The sequence below is a fragment of the Erinaceus europaeus genome, chromosome 4 (assembly GCF_950295315.1).
Source record: "Erinaceus europaeus chromosome 4, mEriEur2.1, whole genome shotgun sequence".
Classification (NCBI taxonomy): domain Eukaryota; kingdom Metazoa; phylum Chordata; class Mammalia; order Eulipotyphla; family Erinaceidae; genus Erinaceus; species Erinaceus europaeus.
This window is the reverse complement of record NC_080165.1, coordinates 25,287,150-25,309,459: the sequence shown is the minus strand read 5'-3', so window position 1 is coordinate 25,309,459 and position 22,310 is coordinate 25,287,150. Positions and strand designations below refer to the sequence as shown.

At 45.1% G+C, this 22,310-nt stretch overlaps 2 protein-coding genes across 3 annotated transcripts in view; one reads left to right on the top strand and one right to left on the bottom strand.

Moving 5' to 3' along the window:
- The window catches only part of TNFRSF13C (TNF receptor superfamily member 13C), a 328,540-nt gene that overhangs the window by 129,603 nt on the left and 176,627 nt on the right, over positions 1–22,310 (top strand). The gene's annotated exons all lie outside the window — the stretch shown is intronic.
- MEI1 (meiotic double-stranded break formation protein 1) overlaps positions 1–22,310 on the bottom strand; it is a 97,817-nt gene that overhangs the window by 3,600 nt on the left and 71,907 nt on the right. Inside the window, exons 22-26 of one of the 2 annotated variants that reach the window (XM_060189045.1) lie at positions 21,304–21,408; positions 19,495–19,605; positions 19,001–19,161; positions 15,983–16,064; positions 15,613–15,788 (exon numbers count right to left, since the gene is read on the bottom strand). In XM_060189045.1, the coding sequence (XP_060045028.1) occupies positions 15,613–15,788; positions 15,983–16,064; positions 19,001–19,161; positions 19,495–19,605; positions 21,304–21,408 (635 nt within the window). The remainder of the gene's footprint in view (positions 1–15,612; positions 15,789–15,982; positions 16,065–19,000; positions 19,162–19,494; positions 19,606–21,303; positions 21,409–22,310) is intronic. The other variant, XM_060189046.1, reaches the window with a different exon arrangement.

Genomic DNA, 22,310 nt, shown 5'->3' with positions numbered 1-22,310 from the left:
AGCAGGTCTGCAGGTGTTTAGCTTTCTCTCCCCTTCTCTGTCTTCCCCTCCTCTCTTCATTTCTCTCTGTCCTATCTAACAACAACAACAACAGCTATGACAACAATAACAATAACAACCACAACAAGCGCCAACAACAAGGGCAACAAAAATGGGAAAAATGGCCTCTAGGAGCAGTGGATTCGTAGTGCAGGCACTGAGCCCCAGCAATAACCCTAGAGGTCAAAAAAAAAAAAAAAAGATGATGAAGAAGTCATCTTCATTGCCTCATCTTGATTGGAACTTGAAGGAATCATGTTAAGTGAGATAAACCCAAAAGAGAACAAATATTTGTATAATCTCACTGATAGAAGTACTTAGGAAACAACAACAGAGCGGTTCTGGAGATGGTACAGTGGATAAAGCATTAAACCGTCAAGCATGAGCTCCCAAGTTTAATCCTCAACAGCACATGTACCAGAGTAATTGATGTCTGGTTTTTTTTTCTCTATCCTCCTATCTTTCTCATTAATAAACAAAATCTTTAAAAAGAAAGAAGGAAACAAGGACAGAAAGAGAAAACAGTGCAATTGGGACTGAGTGTGGTGTTTTCTTTTCTTTTTCCTTTGTTGTTTATTTTTGTTTTTGAATTGCCACCAGAGTTTCTGCTGGGACTCAGTGCCACCACTTCAAGTCCATAGCTCCTGGTGGTCACCACTCCTGAAACATCCCCCCTGCAGATGGGGAGTGGGGGCTTGAACACAGGACCTTGAGCATGGTAACACACACGATCAACCAGGAGCAACCCCAGCTGAGCCCCGAGTGTGGTGTATTGCACTAAAGCAAAAAACTCTAGGGAAGGAAGTAGGCGTAGAGGATGTTGGGGTCCTGGTGCATGATGGTAGAAAAGGCTCTAAATTGGGGGTGAGAATGTTCTTCAGCCACCTATCACAGGGAGATGAGAAATACCTATGTGGCAACAACCATACTATAAACTATTAACCCCCAATAAATTGATTTAATTTTTTTGTTTGTTTTTTGCCTCCAGGGTTATTGCTGGGGCTCAGTGACTACACTATGAATCCACTGCTCCTGGAGGCTATTTTTTCCCTTTTGTTGCCCTTGTTGTTTATAGTTGTTGTTTTTTTATTGTTATTGCTGTCACTGTTGTTGGATAGAACAGAGAGAAATCGAGCGAGGAGGGGAAGACAGAGAGGGGAGAGAAAGATAGACACCTGCAGACCTGCTTCACCACTTGTGTAGCGACCCCCCCACCCTTACAGGTGGGGAGCCAGGGGCTCAAACCAGGTTCCTTATGCTAGTTCTTGCAATTCGCGCCATGTTTGCTTAACCACCTGAGCTACTGCCTGGCCCCGATTTAATTTTTTTTTCAGTTTTCAGAATGATTTGGATTTCAGAATTTCATATTTGGGATTCTGGCCCTGTGGAGAATCAAGAATTGTTGGTTTCATGCTGTTTTGACCTGACTTCTAAGGTCTGCTGAGACCATACCTCCTTTCACCTTTTAGGGAATAGTGGGGGGTTGCTCTCTAACACCGCCCCCCCCCCATGCCTTTAAGATAGTTGTGCTTAGAGATCCAGGTTCAGTGACTAAATGTAAGAAATATTTATTGAGTGGTCCAGGAGGTGGTGTAGTGGATAAAGCACCGAACTCTCAAGCATGAGTTCAGAGTTCAATCCCTGGCAGCACATGTATCAGAGTGATGTCTGGTCCTTTCTCTCTTTCTCCTCCTGTCTTTCTCATTAATAAATAAAATATGAAAAAAAGAAACATTTATTGACTCTCACCCATACTTCTTACCTCACTGTTGTTAAATGTTATGTTGAACTCCCCTTCTCCTCTTCAATAAAATAAGTCTCTTGCTCTCAAAAGAAAGCGCGCGCACACACACACACACACACACACACACACACACATATACACATATAAATATCATCTACAATCAGACCACAGTGCTCAAAGTGCTTATACTGTATAGATAGCAAAAATCTGCCACCCTCATACACGCCTTTGAAAAAGATTAATTTCATGAGACCATGAAGGCAAGGACAAAGATCACCTCTGGTATTTATATCTCCCTTAAGGAGCTTTCCCTGGAAAAATCTAATTAATGGAGAGGGTAGAATTTAATTTGTTTGTACTGGCCTTAACCAAACTGACGTTCCTTTTCTCCTTGCCCAAACCTTCTGATTAGCTAAGCTATTTAAAGCTGACCCCTGGGCTAGGTAGGAGGATTCTGGCAGAGTGTACACCTTACGTGAGGTCTTTGGTCCCATTTTCAGCACCATATAAACCAAAAAAGACAAATTAGATAAAAGATCATTAATGGTAGAAATGATCTTCTTCCTCTCATTAAAAAAAAAAAATAAAGTTGGCATCTAGGACCAAGTGCTGAGTTACATAGCTATTCAGGGTCCCATAGGTACAGGAGGAAGACATGTTATTAACACATCTTCTTTACTTTTTAAAAAAATATATTTATTTATTCCCTTTTGTTGCCCTTGTTGATTTATTGTTGTAGTTCTTATTGTTGTTGTTACTGATGTCGTTGTTGGATAGGACAGAGAGAAATGGAGAGAGGAGGGGAAGACAGAGAGGGGGAGAGAAAGATAGACACCTGAAGACCTGCTTCATTGCCTGTGAAGCGATTCCCCTACAGGTGGGGAGCCGGGGGCTTGAACCGGAATTCTTCCACTGGTCCTTGTGCTTTGCACCACGTGCGCTTAACCCACTGTGCCACCACCTGACCCCCATCTTCTTTACTTTTACTCATCAATCTGCACAGAGGTTGTTTGATTAACTGTCTAGTCTCTGAAGACCTGAGGTTAAGGGATGACTTCTTTCACCCTGACACCTACATTCAGACTGCTTACTTTTAGGAAAATAGAAAGGCCAGAGCCACAGATTGAAGACTCTCCAAGGACCTCGCAGTTTACCTAGAGCAGAAGAATCTAGATGGAACAAAATGTTATGCTCTAATAAGTGCATCAAAAGATCTTACTATCATTAGCTATTAGGAAAATGCAAATTAAGACCACCATAATCTACTACTATACATCCATCAACAATTATCAATTTATAAAAAGGTTTTGGGCAGTGGGATATAACATAATAGTTATGCAAAGAGACTTTCCAGCCTGAGGCTCCAAAGTGCCAGCTTCAATCCCCCTGGCACCACCATAAGCCAGAGCTTATCAGTACTCTGGAAAAAAGAAAGAGGAGGAGGAGGAGGAAGTGGAGGAGAAGGAAAAGAAGAACACACACACACACACACAATCTTTTTAAAATTTATTTTGGATAGAGACAAATTGAGAGGGGAGAAAGACGGAGAGAGACACCTGCAGACTTGTTTCAAGCTTCTCCTCTGAAAATGGGGTCTGGGGGCTTGAACTCAGATCCTAGCTCACTGTAATGTGTGCACTTAACCAGCCCCCTCTAACAACTATTAAAAAAATAACTGACAGTGTTAGCAAAATAGCTCACTTGATAGTGCTTTGCCATGGGTGTGACCCAGGTTTGAGCCCAGCCACACTACATTAAAAGAAATGCTGGGGGAGTCGGGCAGTAGCGCAGCGGGTTAAATGCACATGGCGCAAAGCACATATATGTATGATTTGCTTATTCATTCATCAGTTGATAGTTACTGCTCTTGTTTGAACTTTGGGGCTAAGAACAGTGCTGCTATGACACCTTATCCACTGCATCACTGCCTGGGCTCCCATACGGTAATTGTATGCTGAGTCATCGTGGTGGATGGAGGTGGTGGTTGTTGGTAGTCTCCGTTGTCTTCTTCCTGCCTCCTCTTCTTTCTCTTTACTACTGCTACCACCACTTCCTCCTCCTCTTCTCCTCCTTTTTCTCTTATTTCTTAGTTTTCTTTCTTTTTGTTTTTTTAAAATATTTATTTATTCCCATTTGTTACACTTGTTTTATCGTTGTAGTTACATTGATGTCATTATTGGACAGGACAGAGAGAAAGGGAGAGAAGAGGGGAAGACAGAGTGGAGAGAGAAAGATAGACACCTGCAGACCTGCTTCACTGCTTGTGAAGTGACTACCCCGCAGGTGGGGAACTGAGGACTTGAACCCGGATCCTTACTCCAGTCCTTGTGCTTTGAGACACATGCGCTTAACCTGCTGCACTATCACTGACTCCCGTCCCCGAGTACTACTCAGCTCTGGCTTATGGTGGTGTCAGAGGCTTATAGTGGGACTTTAGAGCCTCAGGCATGAAAATCTTTTTTGCATAACTATTGTGCTATCTCCCCACGCCTATATTTAGGCTTTTTTTAAATTTAATTTTTAATTTTTAAAGATTTATTTTATTTAATTATGAGAAAGATAGAAGAGAGGAAGAACCAGATATCACTCTGGTACATATGCTGCTGGGGATTAAACTTGGGACCTCATGCTTGAGAGTCCAGTGCTTTATCTATTGTATAACCTCCCAGACCACAATTTTTAATTTCTTAATAGAAACAAAAATTGAGGGAGTCAGGGTTAATCGCACAAGGCGCAAAGTGCATGGACCGGGGTAAGGATCCCGGTTCGAGCCCCCAGCTCCCCACCTGCAGGGGGTTGGTTGCTTTACAAGTGGTGAAGCAGGTCTGTAGGTGTCTATCTTTCTCTCCCCCTCTCTGTCTTACCGTCCTCTCTCCATTTCTCTTTGTCCTATCCAACAAGAACGACATCAATAACAACAGCAATAATAACTACATCAGTAAAACAACAAGGGCAACAAAAGGGAATAAACAAATATTTTTTAAAAATTAAAAAAAAGAAACAAAAATTGAGGGAAGGGGAAGATAGGTAGGTAGGAAGGTAGACAGACAGACACACACACACACACACACACACACACACGCAGCACTGCTTTACCACCCCTGAAATTCCCCCCTGCAGGTGGGAGCAGGGAGCTTGAACCTCGGTCCTTACACATGGTGACGTTTGTTTTATCAGGTGTGCTACCACCCAGCCCCCTCCCTATATTTAGCTTTTTGAAGTTCTTCCTTTCAGGTTGTTTTTCCAAAGTAGCTGCACTATTGTACATTCCCCCAAATATTATGTGAGGGTTCTATTGACTCCACATTTTCAGTAACATTTATTATGCTCTGTTTTTTTTTTATTTTATTTTAGTTTCCCCAGTGGGTGTAAAACAGCCTCACCATAATTAGCTTAGGTCATTGCAACACCGGGCAAAGCAACTTCTTGCTTAACAACCCCCTCCCCTACAGGTTTTTTCTCCTCCTACCCTTCCTCTCCTACCTTGGTTGTCACAGTCAACCAAGTTTAATGGAACCTCCCACAGATGTCTTATCTTAGAGCCTAGCACATACAACCTTGCCCAATCTAGTCCGTCTCACTTTTCAGTATCCTCTTTTATTTCTCACCACATATCTACACTTAAATATTTTATAGCGTTGTTCATACTATTCTCTGCCTGAAATGCCCTTACTCTACCCCTGCTCTGACACCCTGAAAGACTGAGTTCAAATGTCATCTTTTCTGTAAAGACTCCTCTGACAACCCCCAGCCCCAGCCATAGAAGGAAAATTTTATAGCTTTACTCAAATAACACCAAAAAAAAAAAGAAGAAGAAGAAGAAAGAGGAGGAGGAGAGGAGGCAGAGGAGGAAGAAGAGGAAGTGGGGGAAGATGAAAGGGGGGAGAGGAGGATGGAGGGAAGAGGAAAGGGGGAGGGGAGGATGGGGAGGAAGAGAAGTTTATAGTTCAATGGGAAAGAAACAGATGTGTATTGATCATATAATACATGTAGTCCTCAACTCAGGAGTGAATAAACTATTATGGGTGCTAAAGGGAGAAATAGTTTTTCTGTTCTTGGATTACTATGGAGTAAATGTTTGCTGGATGTATGAACAAATGAAGAGGAATATTAAAATAACAAACCAGTGGAAGGCTTAGTTCCAGCCCTGAAGAGGGCAGAGAAACAGACTGACTCCTCCATATATGGCAGGCCCTGAATAACATCATTTCATCCAGTTTCCATTCTAGCAGTGAGAAGGAAAAATACCAATCTCTGGCTGGGGCCATAGCCCGTGAGGAGTGTGTAAGCTCTCCATGTCTATGTAGGTTTTATGGGGGTACTCTGGCCTCCTCTCACATCCAAATATAAGCACATTTGGCTCACTGGCCTCTGAGTTGTCCCAGTCTGAATGAGTATGGGACTGTGTGTGATGTGCCCTGAGATGAGAGGGCTTCCTTCCTCTCTAGGTTTGGGTCCTGACGTGCACTCTGAGCTTCTGGAAAAGGAGCCAGTCTCTTCCACTGGAAACTGAAATAGTGGGTTAGAAAGTGAATGAGTATAAATTATTACCTAAGATAAGAAGTGTTTTGTGTCTTTACTTAGAAGTTTGGTGATGCTTTGTGACCATAAATATGCAATGGGGAAAAAAAATATGCCTCCAGGGTTACTGCTAGGGCTTGGCACCTGCACTACAAATCCACTACTCCTAGTGGCCATTATTTTTCCATTGTTGTTGTTGGATAAGACAGAGAAAAACTGAGAGAAAACGGGAAAACAGGGAGAGAAAGATAGACACCTACAAACCTGCTTCACCATTTGTGAAGCCTCCCCCTTGTGGGTGGGGACCAAAGGCTGTTGAATCTGGAATCATATGAGGGCTGGGTGGTGGCTCACCCGGTTAAGTGCACATGTTACAATATGCAAGGACCCTGGTTCAGCCCACACCTGCATGGGGAAAGCTTCACAAGTGGTGAAGCATTGTTGCAGGTGTCTCTCTGTCTCTCTCCCTCTTTATCTTCCCCCTTCCTCTCAATTTCTGGCTGTCTCTATCCAAAACATAAATAAATATAGAGGAAAAAGAACCTGGAAACTTATGCATGGTAATATGGGCACTTAACTGTGTGTGCCACCACCTGGCCCCATGCAACAGGAATTTAACTTTTGTTTATGTCAGATTGACTATGGTCACATTGGTTTCTTGTATGTTGTTTCACTTAAAGTCAATTTCTAAGAACCTACCATCAACATTAGGTGAGAACATAGCTGTACATCCTCCTAGGCTATGACAAGAGAGGGAACTGTGGCTTAAAGATGGCCAGCAAGGATAAGGGCAAGAGACTGGCATACTTTAATGATGAATCTTTAATCACTACCAGATCACCCCATCCCACCTGAGGCCCTAATCAGGGAGTCTTGGGGTTCCCACACAGACATGGTGGGCCTAGATCTCTAACAGATCCCTCTCACCACAGTCACTGGTCATCTCCATCAGGAACAACTAATGGACCCCCTTTGTGGGCCCCTATAGGACCTGGCACTCAATGTGGATCAACAATGGTAGGGAATGTTCCATTCTCCAAAGGGAGGTTGGACAATATACTCTACCTATCACCCAAGGATGATGGGTCCTGAAATTAGTGCAGCCTGGAATGTTCCTAGCTGTGACCACAGAATGGGAGCTCAGACCTACAGGGATGCAGAGGTTACATGACTCCTGTATTGACTATGGGCCCCAGATCAAATCGATGGGGATTACAGTTGATAATATTTATATAGTTTTCCCATATTTGGGAGCTACTCTCTTCTCTGATCCTTTTTCCAACTATGACACCATCTCCCCAGACAATAACTTAGGTCACCTACATGTTAGATGTCAAACTCAGGCAAAAACTAGTAGGGTCATGGCCCCCTTGGAATATACCTAAAATAGACCTATTTGCTTTTTCCAAAATGGAGACCCCAAATCTTCATCTGCAGTATTCTTGACTTTAGGTTCATGATTAGTCAACAATTTGTATCTTAACTCTTTTTCAGCCACCAGGTTCCAGACGCTATCATGATGCTAACCTGAGTTCGCTGAGCAGATGACCCCACCAATGTGTCCTGGAGCCCCTCCTCCCCAGATTCCTACTCTACTATGGAAAGAGAGAGACAGGCTGGGAGTATGGATCAACCTGTCAATGCCCATGTTCAGCGGGGAAGCAATTACAGAAGCCAGACTTCCCACCTTCTGCAGCCCATAATGATCCTGGGTCCATACTCCCAGAGGGATAAAGAATAAGAAAGCTATCAAGGGGATAAAGAATAGGAAAGCTGGCGGGGGGATCTGCCGGTAGCGCAGCAGGTTAAGCGCACAGACTGGCATGAGGATCCCAGTTTGAGCCCCCAGCTCCCCACCTGCAGGGGAGTCGCTTCACAGGCAGTGAAGCAGGTCTGCAGGTGTTTTTCTCTCCCCCTCTGTCTTTCCCTACTCTCTCAGTTTCTCTCTGTCCTATCCAACAACAAACAACATCAACAACAATAATAACCACAACAAGGCTACAGCAACAAGGGCAACAAAAGGGAAAAAAAAAAAAAAAAGGCCTCCAGGAGCAGTGGATTCATGGTGTAGGCACTGAGACCCAGCAATAACCCTGGAGGCAAAAAAAAAAAAAAAAAAGAATAGTAGTGTGGCCATGAAGAAGAAAGGGGCTACTTGGTTTTGCTCATAGGGCAATGACAGGGGTAGTGACTATGGGACTGAGCCAGACATGTAAACCTGTACAGGCCCGGTAGTTCCTTAGTGAGGGATTCATGAGCTACCTCAGTTGACTCCTCTTCCAAGGAATTTCTAAGGGTGGCATTGCCAGAGAACTTCGAGAGAAGGATCAGGCAGTGGCACACCTAGTTGAGCGCACTTATTCCAGGTGCAAGGACTCAAGTTTAAGCCTCTGGCCCCCACCTGCAGGGGGAAATATCAGGCATGATGAAACAGGGCTGCAAGTGTCTCTCTTTCTGTTTCTCTCCTCACCCTCTCAGTTTCTCTCTGTCCTACCTATCAAATAAATAAAAGGAAGAAAAGAAAACTTCCATAGAAAAATAGTATATGATTTTACTTAAATAAGGTACATATAGTAGAAAATTTTATTTACAAATTATTTAATCTTTTCATTTTTTTTATTGCCACCAGGGTTACTGCTGGGGCTCAGTGCCTGCACGATGAACCCACCACTCCTGGAAGTCATTTTTTTTCTTTTCCTTTTTCTTTTTTAAATATTTATTTAGGGAGTCGGGCAGTAGCACAGCAGGTTAAGTGCACGTGGTGCAAAGCACAAGGACTGGCCTAAGGATCCCGGTTCGAGCCCCTGGCTCCCCAGCTGCAGGGGAGTCGCTTCACAGGTGTTGAAGCAGGTCAGCAGGTGTCTATCTTTCTCTCCCCCTTTGTCTTCCCCTCCTCTCTCCATTTCTCTCTGTCCTATCCAACAACGATGACAATAATAACTACAACAATAAAACAAGGGCAACAAAAGGGAATATATAAATGTTAAAAAATTTATTTATTTCCATTTTGTTGCCTTTGTTTTATTGTTGTAGTTATTATCATTGTTATTGATGTCGTTGTTGTTGGATAGGACAGACAAAGAGAAATGAAGAGAGGAGGGGAAGACAGAAAGGGGGAGAGAAAGACACTTGCAGACCTGCTTCACCACTTGTGAAGCAACTTCCCTGCAGGTGGGGAGCCAGGGGCTCAAACTGGGATCTTTATGCCCAACTGGCCCCCCTTTTTTTCTTTTCTTTCTCTCATTTGATAGAACTGAGAGAATGAGAGAGAATGGGGAATTAAATAGGGAGAGTGAAAAAGACACCCGTAAAGGGAGTTGGGCGGTAGCGCAGCGGGTTAAGCAAACGTGGTGCAAAGCGCAAGGATAGGTGTGAGGATCCAGGTTTGAACCCCCGGTTCCCCACCTGCAGGGGAGTCGCTTCACAAGTAGTGAAACAGGTCTGCAGGTGTCTATCTTTCTCTCCCCCTCTCTGTCTTCCCCTCCTCTCTCTATTTCTGTCCTACCCAACTATAGCAACGACGACATCAATAATAATAATGACTACAACACTAAAACAACAAAGGCAACGAAAGGGAATAATAAAAAGAAGACACCCGTAAAACAACTTCACTGCTTATTATGCTTCTCCCTTGAAGGTGGGGACCTTGAACCCAGGTCCTTGCATATGGTAACCTATGCACTCTACCAAGTGTGCCACCACCAGTCCCCTGGTAGGAAAATTTATAGAAAGGGGGCACGGTGGTGGTGCACCTGGGTAAGCACACACATTACAAAGTGCAAGGACCTGGGTTTGAGACTCCACTCCCCAAATGTACGGGGATTGCTTCATGAGCAGTGAAGCAGGTCTGCAGGTGTCTATCATTCTCTTCTTCCCTCTACCTCCCTGTCCTCTCTCAATTTCTTTCTGTCCTATCTTAAAAAAAATTTAAAAAAGAGGGGGCCTGGCGGTAGCACAGTGGGTTAAGCGCATGTGGCGCAAAGCACAAGGACCGGGATCCCAGTTTGAGTTTGCAGCTCCCCACCTGCAAGAAGGTCGCTTCACAGGTGGTGAAGCAGGTCTGCGGGTGTCTATTTTTCTCTCCCCCTCTCTGTCTCCCCTCCTCTTTCAATTTCTCTCTGTCCTGTCCAACAACAACATCCATGGCAACAATAACGATAATGACAACAAGGGCAATAAAATGGGAAAAAATAGCCTCCAGGAGCAATGTATTCTAAGTGCAGGCACCAAGCCCCAGCAATAATCCTGGAGGCAAAAATAAATTAAATTAAATAAAAAGAAGGAGAAGGAGAAGAAGGAGGAGAAGGAGGAGAAGGAGGAGGAGAAGGAAGAGGAGGAGGAGGAGGAGAAGAAGAAGGAGGAGAAGAAGAAGGAAGAGAAGAAGGAGGAGGAGAAGAAGGAGGAGGAGGAGGAGGAAGAAAGGGGGAAGGGTTCGGGCAGTAGCACTGCAAGTTAAGCACACATGGTGCCAAGTGCAAAGACTGGCATTGGATCCCAGTTAGAGCCCCCAGCTCCCCACCTGCAGAGGGGTTGCTTCACAAGTGGTGAAGCAGGTCTGCAGGTGTCTGTCTTTCCACCCTGTCTCCCCTGCTCTCTCGATTTCTCTCTGTCCTATGCAAAAACAACATCAATGGCAACAATAACAATAACAACAACAACATGGGCCACAAAATGGGGAAAACTGGCCTCTAGCAGCAATGAATTTGTAGTGCGGGCACTGAGCCCCAGCCAATAACCCTGGAGGCAAAAAAAAAAAGAGAGAGAGAGAAAGAAAAGAAAAAAGAAGAAAAGAAGAAAAAAGTGAGGGAGTCGGGCTGTAGCGCAGCGGGTTAAGCGCACGTGGTGTGAAGCGCAAGGACTGATATAAGGATCCCAGTTCAAGCCCCTGGCTCCCCACCTGCAGGGGAGTCGCTTCACAGGCGGTGAAGCAGGTCTGCAGGTGTCTATCTTTCTCTCCCCCTCTCTGTCTTCCCCTCCTCTCTCCATTTCTCTCTGTCCTATCCAACAACGACAACAACAATAAAACAACAAGGGCAACAAAAGGGAATAAATAAATAAAATAAATATATTTTTTTAAAAAAGTAGAAGGAAAAAGAAAAAAGTGGCCTCTGGAAGCAGTGGTGGCAATGAAAGAGAGAGAGCAAGAAAGTAAGAAAGAAAAATGTATAGAAAGTAGAATGGTATTTCCCAAGGACTTGGGGAGGGAAAATGGGAAATTGTTGTTTAAATGAGATAGAAGGTGACCAAAGGGGGCCAGGTGGTGGCACACCTGGTAAAGCACACATTACAGTGTGCAAGGATCCGGGTTCAAGCCCCTGGTCTCCACCTGCAGGGGGAAAGCTTCATGAGTGGTGAAACGGTTCTGCAGGTCTCTCTCTGTCCCTCTCCCACTCTATTTCCCCCTTCCCTCATGATTTCTCTTTGTCTCTACTCAAAATAAATAAATAAATAAAGATTAAAAAGAAGAAGAAGAAGGTGACCAAAGTCATGACCTCACCCATGCAAGTCCAGAACTCTACCTACCACACTACCTGTCAGGTGTTTGGAGCATTATGTGTAACTGCATATGTGTCTTACAATCTGTGAGTGCTTAAACAGCTAGAGTCAAGCTATACTCTTTTATGTATACTAGATGTCAATTCTATGCCAAGCTTTATGATGAGTACTGAGTATATGGGAATAATTCCCTGCCCCCCCCCCCGTATGCTGAATGATAAAACAAGGATTTCAAGCACGTCTGGTAGAGCACACGTTACAATGGACAAGGACCCTGGTTCAAGTCCCCAGTCCCCACCTGCAAGGGGGGGGCAGCTTTCACAAGTGGTGAAGCAGTGCTGCCAGTGTCTTTCTCTTCTCTCCCTCTTCCCTTTCAATTTCTGTCTCTATCCAAAATATATAGGTAAAAGATTAAAATAGATAAAACAATAAAAAGATAACAACTTGAGGCCCATAGAGATAACTCACCTGGTAGACTGCATACTTTACAACAAATAAAGACATGCATTCACTGGTCAACACTTGAAAGCATCCGCAAGGTGGAGCTTCATGAGTGGTAGAGCAATGTTGTGGTATATCTCTTTCTCTCTCTCTCTGCCCTCCTGTCTCTCACCCTCTGTCTAAGAAACAAACAATGATTAAAAAAAACTAATCTCCTCTATTCTTACGTTCAGGTTCCTGGTTATTAAACAATTTGTTCTGTTTTATATCTTTTTTTGCCTCCGGGGTTATCACTGGGGCTCAGAATCTGCACTATGAATCCACTACTCTTGTTTTGTTGTTGTTGTTGGATAGGAGAGAAATTGAGAGAGGAGGGGAAGACAGAGGGGGAGAGAAAGATAGACACCTGCAGACCCACTTTACTGCCTGTGAAGTGACCCCCCCTGCCAGTGGGGAGCCAGGGGCTCGAACCAGGAACCTTACGCTGGTCCTTGCACTTTGTGCCATGTGTGCTTAGCCCGCTATGCCACTGCCCAGTCCCCTGCTTTATATCTTAATGCTCTTCAGCCACCAGTTGCAGGTGCTACCATGACACCAACCTGACTTCCCTGGGCAGACAACCTCACCAATGTACCCTGGAATCCCACCTCTCCAGAGCCCTGCCCCACTAGGGAAAGATAGAAACAGACTGGAGTATGGATCAACCTGCCAATGCCCATATTCAGTGGAGAAGCAATTACAGAAGCCAGATCTTCCACTTTCTGCACCCCATAATGATCCTGGGTCTGTATTCCTAGAGGGATTGAGAATAGGAAAGCTCCCAATAAAGGGGATAGGATACAGAACTCTGGTGGTGAGAACTGTGTGGAATTGTACCCCTCTTATCCTACGACGGTCTTGTAGCTCATTATTAAATCAATAATAATGATAATGATAATAATAAAATACCAGGAATTTCAGCACTTCAGAAAACTAGAAAGAAAGCATTTTGCCCTTTCTCCTACTTCTGATGACTCTTCCTGACCACAGCAGAGATTAGTCTAATAGGTGAAATGGTAGCTTAAAGCTACTGTGCCATCAGGACGCGATTAAGGTAAATAACGATTATGTTCTTATAAATTTAAACTCCAGGGCTAATGAAATAGCTCACCTGGATAGTGCACTGCTTGCCATGTGAGAACCCAGACCCCACTGCATTGAAGGAAGCATTGTTGCTACAGTCTTTCACTCGCTCAATAATTTTTGTTTTAAAAAATGTGTTTTACATATTGTACTTCGGTGAGAAAAAGAGTAAAACAGAGACTGACCCTAGAGCACTGCTCAGCTCTGGTTTATGCTGGTGCTTGGTATTGAACCTGGAACCTCAGAGTCTCAGGCAATCATAACGGTCATATGCTACCTCCCCAACCCTTAAAAAAAGGTTGATTAGCACAAGGAGAGAGTAAGAACCAGAGCATCACTCTAGCACATGCAGTGACAGAGATCAAACCTAGGACTTTATCACACAAATTTGGTGCTAGAGAGAGAGAGAGAAAGACAGATAATACCAGACTGCTACTCTAGCACTTCCGGTACTGAAGTTCAAATCTGGGATCTTAGAAACTGCAAATCCTCCATTCTATCATTGTACCACTGAGTCACCTCCCTGGCTGCTAGTGTTAATTTTGGTGTGTGTGTGTGTGTGTGTGTGTGTGTGTGTGTGTGTGTGTGTGTGTGTGTGTGTCAGTCATTGGGGCTTTGTGCAAGTGTGATTTCACCAACCTGGTCCAGTTTTCTCATTTAGATAAAAGAGTAGGGGTAGGGAGAAGGGATCACAGTGCCAAAGCTTTCTCTACGCCCACAGTATCTCCCATGCAATGCTGGGGCTCAAATCTGGGTTGTGATATGGTTAGGCAGGCACTCTGCCCAGTGAGCTGTCATCCTGTCTCTAGTACTGATTTTTTCTGTTTTTTTTTTTTTTCTTTTTAGAGGACAGAAAAACTGAGAGAGGAGGGAGAGATAGAGAGGGAGAGAGAAAGACAGACACCTGCAGACCTGCTTTGGTGCTTGTGAAGTGGGGAGCTCCCTCAGCAGGTGGGGAGCCGAGGGCTCAAACCCAGATCCTTGCACTTAACCCACCCCATCATTCTTAAATTGATTAGTTATAAATCATTTTGAGTTTTATTTCTGTCACTGTCACTTTTTGTTTTCTTTTAAAAATATTTATTTATGGACAACAGGAACCTCACAGTTCCACTATAGAGCCTATATTACCCCCAGTCCTGGAACCTTAGGGTGGGGCCCACTTTCTTGTGTGCTGCTCTCAATTCAAATCAAAGAATATTGCATCCGCGGATCTCAACCTAATCAACACAATGAGTGCCACCCCAGCATGCTTCACTTGAGACTGTGTCCAGAGACTTCAGGTGTGGAATGACAACCCTTCAGCTTCATCACTCAGGTGAAGTGTTTCATAGTATTCTCTAATTCCATTCCAGATGGTCCACTCCCCAATAAAGTCCCCAAACCTAGATATTGTCCAGGTCCCCTGAGACAAGCATAAGTTCACACGTGCCCATAAACTAGGGAAAAATATAAACCTGAAAGCAGAAGTACACAAGAGCCTACAGGGAATACCCCCCAACACTTCATCTGCACTATTCCAGTCCTTAGGTCCATGATTGTTCAACAATTTGTTTGGCTCTGTATGTTAACTCTCTTTTCAGCCACCAGGTTCCGGATGCTGACCAGACTTCCCTGGACAGATGACCCCATCAATGTGTACTGGAGCGCCACTTCCTCAGAGCCCCACCCTACTAGGGAAAGAGAGAGGCAGACTGGGAGTATGGACTGACCAGTCAACGCCCATGTTCAGCGGGGAAGCAATTACAGAAGCCAGACCTTTCACCCTCTGCAACCCACAACGACCCTGGATCCATGCTCCCAAGGGATAGAGAATGGGAAGGCTATCAGGGGAGGGGTGGGATATGGAGATCGGGTTATGGGAATTGTGCGGAACTGTACCCCTCTTATTCAATGGTTTTGTTAATGTCTCCTTTCTTAAATAAAAAAAAAATTATTTATTATTAGAGACAGAGAGAAACTGAGAGGGAGAGGGGGAAATAGAAAGGGAAAGAGACAAAGACACATCTGCAGCTCTGCTTCACTACTCATAAAGTCTTTTCCCCTGCAGGTGGTCACCAGGTGCTGGAACCTGGGTCCTTGCACACTATAATATGAGCACTTAACCAGGTGCAACACCGCCTGGCCTCTTATCACTGTCACTTTAAAAGTCCCACTCAACCCACCCACTAGGCCCTGTTGGTAATAACGCCAGGCTCTTAACAAGTAGCTGCCCTTCTTGCTGTTGGCACTTGCTCCAAGGGCCTTACCTGCACCAGGAGGTTCTGTAATCCGATGACCAGGGACAGCACCTGTGATGTTCTCAATGGAGCTAGGACAGTATCTTTAGGGTCTGAGGAAGCTTGGGCCCCTGAAGGTACCAGAGTCACAAAGGCAGAGGAAAAACTTTGTCGCAGGACAGTCCTCAGGAAACATAAGATGGCAGCTGAAAGGAAGGAGCCCCTTGTAACTAACTACTTGCTGCTCCTTCCCCCACTTCCCACCAGCTCTGTCCCAGGGACGAGACAACAGAGATAATGGGGTGATGAAGATCTCTAATGCTGGTCTGGTAGGGTGGTCCTATGTCAGAATCTAGAGGGAAAACACTTTTCACCTGCTAGAAGCTCCCCGGGTCCACACCTGAGAGTAGTGCAGCCTCTTTCTTACGAAAGCTGAGGGTCTTCAGTACTTGGTCCAGCTCCACAGATAGAGTCTGGTGAACCTGGCAGGAGTAAAAGAGTAACTTCCATATTCTAGGATCTTGGGCAGAAAATAACCTGCCCCAATCTTCTAGCCACCCATGCATGCCCACCTCATCCGGAAGGGCACGGAAGACCACTTAAGAGTCTGTGAGCCTCCCCTGTGCTGGATTCAGGAGCATGAGGAAAACAAAGCATTTATTTGTAGACTTCCTTTTCTCTCAAATCTCTCCATCCTCAAGGGCCTCCTCCACCATGGAACCTCCCCCGGTCTCATCTGTGGCTTAGTCTGTTTTAGTTGATCTTCAGTCAGACAACACAGAATCAAAATACTGGTTCTGCCATTGTCAGCTGTGTGGTCAAGCGCAAGTGACTACACTGCACCTCTCTCAGTCTGCCTCACTGCCTGCATCCGTGAAATGGGCTTACTGTCATCTGCTGTCACTCCCTCCAGAACTACTGTGAAGAAGAGCTGAGGATCAGCCTCATTGAATGTGCTTCTTAATGTCAAAGCAATTTCCAAACTGAGAGTTTACTTGGATGACAGCTTCAGAGTTGTGAGTCTGCTCTACTCTTTCCACCCAGAAAACAAGCTGCCCAGCAGGAAGTTCTCTACTCAGATTTATCATAAATCTATCACAGAGCAGTTCCCCAGAAGTGCTTATTGGCCGGGGATTTGGCAGGCTCTAAGCAGAAAAAACAACTTAAACAAAGGAACAGAGGAGCCATATTGATGTGAGATAAAAATAGAGAAGTCTGGGTCTGGGCAACAGTGCAGCAGGTTAAGCGCACATGTGGCATAAAGTTCAAGGACCGGCGTAGGTATCTCGGTTCAAGCCCCTGGCTCCCCACCTGCAGGAGGGTTGCTTCACAAGTCGTGAAGCAGGTCTCCAGGTGTCTATCTTTATTTCTCCTTCTCTGTCTTCCCCTCCCTTCTCAATTTCTCTCTGTCCTATCCAACAACAACAATAGCAATAACAATAACAACAAGGGCAACAAAAATGGGGAAAATGGCTTCCAGGAGCAGTGGATTTGTAGTGCAGGCATCAAGCCCCAGCAATAACCCTGGAGAGAAAAAAAGAAAAAAAAAAAGAGAGAGAAGACCTTTTTTTGTTTGTTTTGTTTTGTTTTTGGAGGGGGTGTAATGTTGGAATCTGCTCAAGTTTTCTATAAGAAAACTTTGTAAGGAAATACCCTAGAAATAAAGGTTATTAAAAAAATCAACTGAATAATAAAAAACAAATAGACAAAAAAATGGTATAGAGATGTGAAAGAGCATAGATATAGATAGCCAGAGAAAGAGCAAACAGAGGACAGGGAATAAGGGTTTCTTAGAAAGGCAGAATTTAAGGTGCAGAAGAGAAGGTCTAAAGCATTTGAGGTTGTGTGGAGGAAAAACAACAACAATGAGGTCCTGGTTCAATTCCCAGCACTACATGTGCTAGAGGGATGCTCTGAATTTCTTTCTCTCATTCATAAATGAATGATTGTTTCCTTTTGCTAAAAACTGGCAAAGAAATGTGGGGAAGGGGAGACAGGCTGACAGATGGTGGCTGTGGCTGTGGCTGTAGAGACAGGAGAGACAGAGGGAGAGCTGGAAGACAGAAGGTTGTGAACAGGCTCCATTAGGGGTGAGGACAAGAGATCAAGCCTGAGCTTGGGCAGTAGAGAGAAGTTTGAGGGGAGGTAGTTACTGGGCATTGGCGAAGTGTGAGCAGAGGGCAGGCTTCCACCCACACAGCTGACTGCAGAGATATGGGTGGGCATGACAGCCTCAGAAAGGGAAGCAGGGGAGGCTCCAAATACAGCCCTTGGGTAATAACCCTTCGATCTGCTATCGCACAGATATGCCACAACTTGCTGCTAGACTTTAAAACTGACTTCACTGCCCCATAAAGGAGTGTGAGTACCAGGCTGGCAGAGTGGGAGTCCCCTGAAGCCTAGAAGAAGGTCCACAGGAAGTAACCAGCCATAGGGAGGTGCCACCTGAATGTGAAGCAGCCCTCAGAGAAGTTCATGCTGGCAAGGCGTTTTGTGGATATGCCCAGTGCTCTCCTGTTCCCTGCACTCACTTCAGCAGTGACACTCAAGGGTCACAGGATGGCTTCTCCCTTCCTGTCCAGACTGATCTATTTCATCTACTCTCTCCATTCTAGCAGCATGGTATATGTTCTAAATTTGTGAAGCTTCATGACACTGCTCTTATTGCTGTTTTTACCTGAGTACCTTGCACTGGTACAATATGACATCTTTTTTTTTTTTGTCTCCAGGGTTATTGCTGGGCTCAGTGCCTGCACCATGAATCCACTGTTCCTGGAGGTCATTTCTCCCCCTTTGTTGCCCTTTTTGTTGTAGCCTTGTTGAGGTTATTATTGTTATTGTTGATGTCGTTCGTTGTTGGATAGGACAGAGAGAAACGGAGAGAGGAAGGGAAGACAGAGAGGGGGAAAGAAAGACAGACACCTGCAGACTTGCTTCACCGCCTGTGAAGCGACTCCCCTGCAGGTGGGGAGCCAGGGGCTCAAACTGGGATCCTTACACTGGTCCTTGCGCTTTGCACCACATGTGCTTAACCTGCTGCACTACTGCCCGATCCCCACAACATAACATATCTTTAAATGTTTGGCTTAAGGACTACAATACACACTCCCTAAGGGTGGGGCACATGCTGCTGTCATTCTTCGTCCTTTGTGTCTAGAACACTGCCCTGGTATGTAGACGATCCATGTGTGCTCCATGGATTAAAGTGATCTAGTGTGACATAACCTTGTATGTTTCCACCATTTTGTAGGCATGGAAACTAAGCTCACAGAATAAAATACTTCACCAAGGCATTTAGTGAAACATCTTATGAAGGTTACAAAGCAAACAAGTCACAGAGCTGGGACGAGAAACTGACATTTTTTATTACTCCTTCAGGTGACACTCTCTGCCTCAGTGATATGGGCTACAGACTAACCTGCAGGCTGCCACTGTGCTGCCGAGCAGAGAATGAGGCAGCGAGCAGCCAGGCAGAGCAGAGGAGTGAAGTTCTAGGGGAGCCAGCCTCAGCCCAGGTGAGCGCCAGCATCTTCTCCAGGAGCTCTATCAGAGCCGTGCTGCTCAGGAGCACCGCTGCAGCTGCAGGAGGGTGGGCAGAAGGGCGGCGTGAGAGTTACACAGGAGCCCCAGCTCGCACTGGAATGGCGCCTGGTCAGTAATTCATGGGGGACTTCGTCCACATGTAAGTATATGACAGAATCAACTTGAGGCTCTAAGGGTCCCAAATTCATCCCTGAAACACAGGCTGTCAGATCTAGAAAGGACCTTCTGACTGTGGGGGTCTACTCACACCTTCTCCTTCTATTTATTTTAATTACTTCTTTAAGACAGAAAAACAAACAAACAACAACAACAAAAGCCACAGACACCTCCCCTCCCACTTCTCTGACTACCCCATCTGGGTCCCAGCACCTCTTTTCTGACTGCCCGGCGTGGTCTGATGAAGGCTCCAGTACAGAAAGTTGAAAGAGGGCTGGAGGATGTCCACATCACTGGGGCTGCATTTCCCACACAGCTCACTCACTGCAAAAGATGACAGTCCCCAGCACACCATCATGTAGTGTTCCAATGTCCCCCCCCCCCAATATCACACTCGCACTCAGATTTCTTACAACCAGCTAACTTCACATGTCAGTCTTAGTGTCCAAGCACAAGCGAGGTGTACCTACTGTTACAGCAATCAGAGACACACAGTGATTAACCTGAAGGAGTGTTCACACCCTTCATCTGAGCAGACATCAGGCCTACAGCCCACAGCTGCACACCACAAACATTTAGGTGCCAAAATCAGCCTGTAATAGTGCTCATGCCATCATGGATTCCAGGTTGAACATGTGGACTCCACAGGTCACCTAGGCCAATCTATCACCTTTAGCAGTAACAAGACCCAGCCCATGAACGCTGATGTATAGTTTTCTGAACTTGCCACAGTATCTCTTTGGTACCTCCTCTATCTCTTTGACTCCTTAACACTTACTTAGAACTCAAGATTCAGCTCAAAGTTCATCTCCTCCATGAAGTCTTCTTAAACCTCTAAGTCAAGATTGGGTGGGTCTTCTGCACTCTTGTTAGAACAGAGCCTACACTGTAATCATCTGCAGGACACATCCTTTGCCTCCTAGGAACCAACAATCCTTGCACCTCCACAACACTGATATGAAACTCACCTAAGTCTATTTACTTTTTTGTTAATCACACCACACAAGGCTTACAGTCAACCTGACAAGTAGGGTCTCCTATTTTCAGACTACAGTTCTTTTTAGCCCAAATGTTCTCAAATAATTACTCAGGGTTATAAGTAAATGTGTATTACATTCTACATGTGTCTCAGTTCACTACTGCTAACTGTCAGAGGCCCCACTGATAGCTGATTTTTTTTTGTCATACAAGACCCTCCCTTCCCAGTTTAGTATCCTCTCTGACCTGATAGGCAATGATGACCAGCACCAGGCTGGCCTGGAGACACCCTCCCTTTTTTTTTTTATCCTGACACTGATCTTCTTGTGAGGAGGCCTCAGCTTCAAGCAAGGAAAGACCCATCCTTACCTATGGCCAGAGGACTGAAAAGTCTACACATACTGAAGACACATCATCTTTCCTATTAATTTCAATCTTTCCTCAACAAATGTCTCTGAGGGTGCTGCCTATGAAGTGGTAATTGCATTACTGACACTGAAAGGTCCTAATAATTTTGGGGGTTTGGGGAGAAAAGAGGTCTAGAGAAGAGCCTATCATGAACTGGACCATGGATCCTGAGGCAGCTGTGGAGTGGTTGGAGAAATGAACTTGTGCCAGGAGGAAATGGACCTGTGTGGATAGTATATTCTGAAGACCTATTGTATGGCATTCTGAATCTAAAGGTATGGCTTATCTCCGCCCTAAGTCAGAGCACTGGCATGTTAGCTGTGAGGAATTCAAAGCTTGCAGAGGTTAGGTGATTACTCAAGTTTTCATAGTGACTAAACTGTAGACGGAGAAAAGCAGGCTTTCCCCAACTTCAGAGCTTGTGCTTGACACATGCTGGTTAGGTTTTGTTTCTTCTAAGATTCCCAAAAATAAAGCAGAGAAAGGTCTGGGAAGCCACACAGTAAGAAGCCCACATTAGCATGTTGACCCACTAACTTCTTTCAAAGGGACAGAAGGAGAGAAGAGCAGTGTGAGCACTGCTGAGTGAACACCCACAACATGCCCAGCCCCAGGCCCTAAGGGGCTGTCAAACACCTTGGTGAAGAAGCTTCATGGCCATGCCGTCCAGTTCTTGCCCTGACTCCTTCCTCAGCTGCACTAACGAGAAGAGGTTCAGCAACAAAGGCAGGTTCCCTGAGGCTATGAAGAAGAAGATTTGGTCAGGAAGTCTGACACTCAGATCAGACCATGATCACACAGATATCCCTCTCTGCTACAGTCTGTTGAGATTTACCCCCACTCCCTGCCTTCTTCCTTCTTCACTAGGACAGACACAACGGACCTACCACACACACACTCTGAGGTGGCCATCAGGAATTTATTATTTCACTTAATTTCCGTAAAAAGAAATCACATGAACAGAAAAATGGGAAAATGTGTGGAGGTTATGCAACAGACTTTCATGCCCCAGACCTAGAAGCTCCAACATTCACTCCCCAGCACTACCATAAGCCATCGTTAAGCAGTGCTCTGGTTTGAAAACAAAAGGCACGGGGGGGGGGGGGGGGGGGGGGGCAAAACCCAAAACAAACAAAAACCACATCAACCAGGGATGTTTTTCCTGTCTTTATTTTGTATGAAATGTCATGGGTTGAATCTAGGATTCCACAGTGGATTACCTCATTACTCATGCTCATTACCACTGAGCCACCTCCTCAGTCCACTTGTTTGTTCTGTTTTCTAGAATGGGTAAAAGGCTTGGGGGATGGTGGTATACCTGGTTAAATGCATACATTATCATGCACAAGGACCCAGGTTCAAGCTCCCACTTCCCACCTGCAGGGGAAAAGCTTCACCATTGGTAAAGCAAGTACTGCAGATGTCTCTCTGTCTCTCTCCCTCACTATTTAACCCCCCCTATAAAAAATAAAAAATTAGAAAAAGAAAAAATGGCTGCCAGGAGTGGTGGATTCATAGTGCAGGCGATTTACAAAAAAAAAGAGAGAGAGAGCCAGGCAGTAACACATTGGGTCAAGCACACATAGTATGAAACGCAAGGATCCCAGTTTGAGTCCCCGGCTCTCCACCTGCTGGGGGGTCAC